Source organism: Schistocerca serialis, chromosome 10 (genome assembly GCF_023864345.2).
Source record: "Schistocerca serialis cubense isolate TAMUIC-IGC-003099 chromosome 10, iqSchSeri2.2, whole genome shotgun sequence".
Classification (NCBI taxonomy): Eukaryota; Metazoa; Arthropoda; class Insecta; order Orthoptera; family Acrididae; genus Schistocerca; species Schistocerca serialis.
Genome location: NC_064647.1, coordinates 192,913,154 through 192,916,724, shown reverse-complemented (window position 1 = coordinate 192,916,724; position 3,571 = coordinate 192,913,154). Strand labels below are relative to the sequence as shown.

The 3,571-nt window shown below is 61.8% G+C and overlaps 1 protein-coding gene across 1 annotated transcript; it reads left to right on the top strand.

Moving 5' to 3' along the window:
- Positions 1-233: 233 nt before the first annotated feature.
- Positions 234-2,594, top strand: LOC126424671 (proteoglycan 4-like). Its single transcript, XM_050087401.1, has one exon. It carries the CDS (start codon positions 234-236, stop codon positions 2,592-2,594), a length of 2,361 nt encoding a protein of 786 aa, XP_049943358.1.
- The last annotated feature ends 977 nt before the right edge of the window (positions 2,595-3,571 follow it).

Here is a 3,571-nt window from a genome sequence, read left to right as displayed (position 1 = left end):
TGAGTACAGCCCTCAGTCGAGTACAGCCCTCAGCTGAGTACAGCCCACAACCGAGTACAACCCACAACCGAGTACAGCCCACAACCGAGCAAAGCCCACAACCGAGTACAGCCCACAACCGAGCACAGCCCACAACCGAGCACAGCCCACGACCGAGCACAGCCCACGACCGAGCAAAGCCCACGACCGAGCACAGCCCACGACCGAGCACAGCCCACGACCGAGCACAGCCCATGACCGAGCACAGCCCACGACCGAGCACAGCCCACGACCGAGCACAGCCCACAACCGAGCACAGCCCACGACCGAGCACAGCCCACGACCGAGCACAGCCCACGACCGAGCACAGCCCACGACCGAGCACAGCCCACGACCGAGCACAGCCCACGACCGAGCACAGCCCACGACCGAGCACAGCCCACGACCGAGCACAGCCCACGACCGAGCACAGCCCACGACCGAGCACAGCCCACGACCGAGCACAGCCCACGACCGAGCACAGCCCACGACCGAGCACAGCCCACGACCGAGCACAGCCCACGACCGAGCACAGCCCACGACCGAGCACAGCCCACGACCGAGCACAGCCCACGACCGAGCACAGCCCACGACCGAGCACAGCCCACGACCGAGCACAGCCCACGACCGAGCACAGCCCACGACCCAGCACAGCCCACGACCGAGCACAGCCCACGACCGAGCACAGCCCACGACCGAGCACAGCCCACGACCGAGCACAGCCCACGACCGAGCACAGTCCACGACCGAGCACAGTCCACGACCGAGCACAGTCCACGACCGAGCACAGTCCACGACCGAGCACAGTCCACGACCGAGCACAGTCCACGACCGAGCACAGTCCACGACCGAGCACAGTCCACGACCGAGCACAGTCCACGACCCAGCACAGTCCACGACCGAGCACAGTCCACGACCGAGCACAGTCCACGACCGAGCACAGTCCACGACCGAGCACAGTCCACGACCGAGCACAGTCCACGACCGAGCACAGTCCACGACCGAGCACAGTCCACGACCGAGCACAGTCCACGACCGAGCACAGTCCACGACCGAGCACAGTCCACGACCGAGCACAGTCCACGACCGAGCACAGTCCACGACCGAGCACAGTCCACGACCGAGCACAGTCCACGACCGAGCACAGCCCACGACCGAGCACAGCCCACGACCGAGCACAGCCCACGACCGAGCACAGCCCACGGCCGAGCACAGCCCACGGCCGAGCACAGCCCACGGCCGAGCACAGCCCACGGCCGAGCACAGCCCACGGCCGAGCACAGCCCACGGCCGAGCACAGCCCACGGCCGAGTACAGCCCACGGCCGAGTACAGCCCACGGCCGAGTACAGCCCACAGCCGAGTACAGCCCTCAGCCGAGTGCAGCCCACAGCCGAGTGCAGCCCACCGCCGAGTGCAGCCCACCGCCGAGTGCAGCCCACAGCCGAGTGCAGCCCACAGCCGAGTGCAGCCCACAGCCGAGTGCAGCCCACAGCCGAGTGCAGCCCACAGCCGAGTGCAGCCCACAGCCGAGTGCAGCCCACAGCCGAGTGCAGCCCACAGCCGAGTGCAGCCCACAGCCGAGGGCAGCCCACAGCCGAGCGCAGCCCACAGCCGAGCGCAGCCCACAGCCGAGCGCAGCCCACAGCCGAGCGCAGCCCACAGCCGAGCGCAGCCCACAGCCGAGCACAGCCCACAGCCGAGCACAGTCCACAGCCGACCACTGTCCACAACCGAGCACAGTCCACAACGGAGCACAGTCCACAACGGAGCACAGTCCACAACCGAGCACAGTCCACAACCGAGCACAGTCCACAACCGAGCACAGCCCACAACCGAGCACAGCCCACAACCGAGCACAGCCCACAGCCGAGCACAGCCCACAGCCGAGTAAACCCCACAGCCGAGTACAGCCCACAGCCGAGTACAGCCCACAGCCGAGTACAGCCCTCAGCCGAGTACAGCCCTCAGCCGACTACAGCCCACAGCCGACTACAGCCCACAGCCGACTACAGCCCACAGCCGAGTACAGCCCACAGCCGAGTACAGCCCACAGCCGAGTACAGCCCACCGCCGAGTACAGCCCACAGCCGAGCGCAGCCCACAGCCGAGCGCAGCCCACAGCCGAGCGCAGCCCACAGCCGAGCGCAGCCCACAGCCGAGCGCAGCCCACAGCCGAATGCAGCCCACAGCCGAGTGCAGCCCACAGCCGAGTGCAGCCCACAGCCGAGTGCAGCCCACAGCCGAGTGCAGCCCACAGCCGAGTGCAGCCCACAGCCGAGTGCAGCCCACAGCCGAGTGCAGCCCACAGCCGAGTGCAGCCCACAGCCGAGTGCAGCCCACAGCCGAGTGCAGCCCACAGCCGAGTGCAGCCCACAGCCGAGTGCAGCCCACAGCCGAGTGCAGCCCACAGCCGAGTGCAGCCCACAGCCGAGTGCAGCCCACAGCCGAGTACAGCGCACAGCCGAGTACAGCCCACAGCCCACAGCCAAGTACAGCCCCCAGTCGAGTACAGCCCACAGCCAAGCACAGCCCACAGCCGAGTACAGCCCACAACTGAGTACAGCCCACACCTGAGTACAGCCCACAACTGAGTACAGCCCACAACTGAGTACAGCCCACAACTGAGCACAGCTCACACTTTAGTAAAGTCCCCTTCTGAGTACAGCCCACAGCCGAGTACAGCCCACAGCCGAGTACAGCCCACAGCCGAGTACAGCCCACACCTGAGTACAGTCCACAACTGAGTACAGTCCACAACTGAGTATAGTCCACAACTTAGTATAGTCCACAACTGAGTATAGTTCACAACTGAGTATAGTCCACAACTGAGTACAGCCCACAACTGATCACAGCTCACACTTTAGTAAAGTCCCCTTCTGAGTACAGCCCACAACTGTGTACAGCCCACGCCTGAGTAAAGCCCACAACTGAGCACAGCTCACAGTTTAGTAAAGTCCCCTTCTGAGTACAGCCCACAACTGAGTACAGCCCACGCCTGAGTAAAGCCCACAGCCGAGGAAAGCCCACATCCTAGGAAAGCCCACATCCGAGTACAGCCCTTACCCGATTACAGCCCATACCCAAGTATAGCCCATACCCGAGTACAGCCTTCTGATGATAGCTAGTCCACGTATGCTAGTAACAGGAATCCCACAGTAAATGTGCCAAGGAAATCAAATACTCTTTTGATAGTGGTGGGTCCTGAGGATGGTGATAATGCCCCGCCGAAACTAATCGTGTGATAGAGTAAAGCCTTTTCAAGGTACTGCAGTGGTGGCATTTTTGTCATATAGATTTGATAATCATTTTTCCATGCAGTGTCATCTATGTAATACGTACCAAATATAATTTATTTGCCTTTTCATCAAATATATTTTCCCATAAATTCATTCAAAACGATCTCTTTTAAGTGGAATTCAAGGAAAGTATAGTGACTATGATAGGTAGACAGGTCGTTGTCTCTAGGGCGCAGAAGACATTTTTCATAATTTTCGATTGCTCCCTCCTTATGAGAAAACTGAATGTTAGAGACGTCCCTTGTAGGAAATATA

Bases quoted from the DNA above. Each gene is read 5' to 3' on its own strand.
- LOC126424671 (XM_050087401.1), top strand. From the start codon at position 234: ATGACCGAGCACAGCCCACGACCGAGCACAGCCCACGACCGAGCACAG.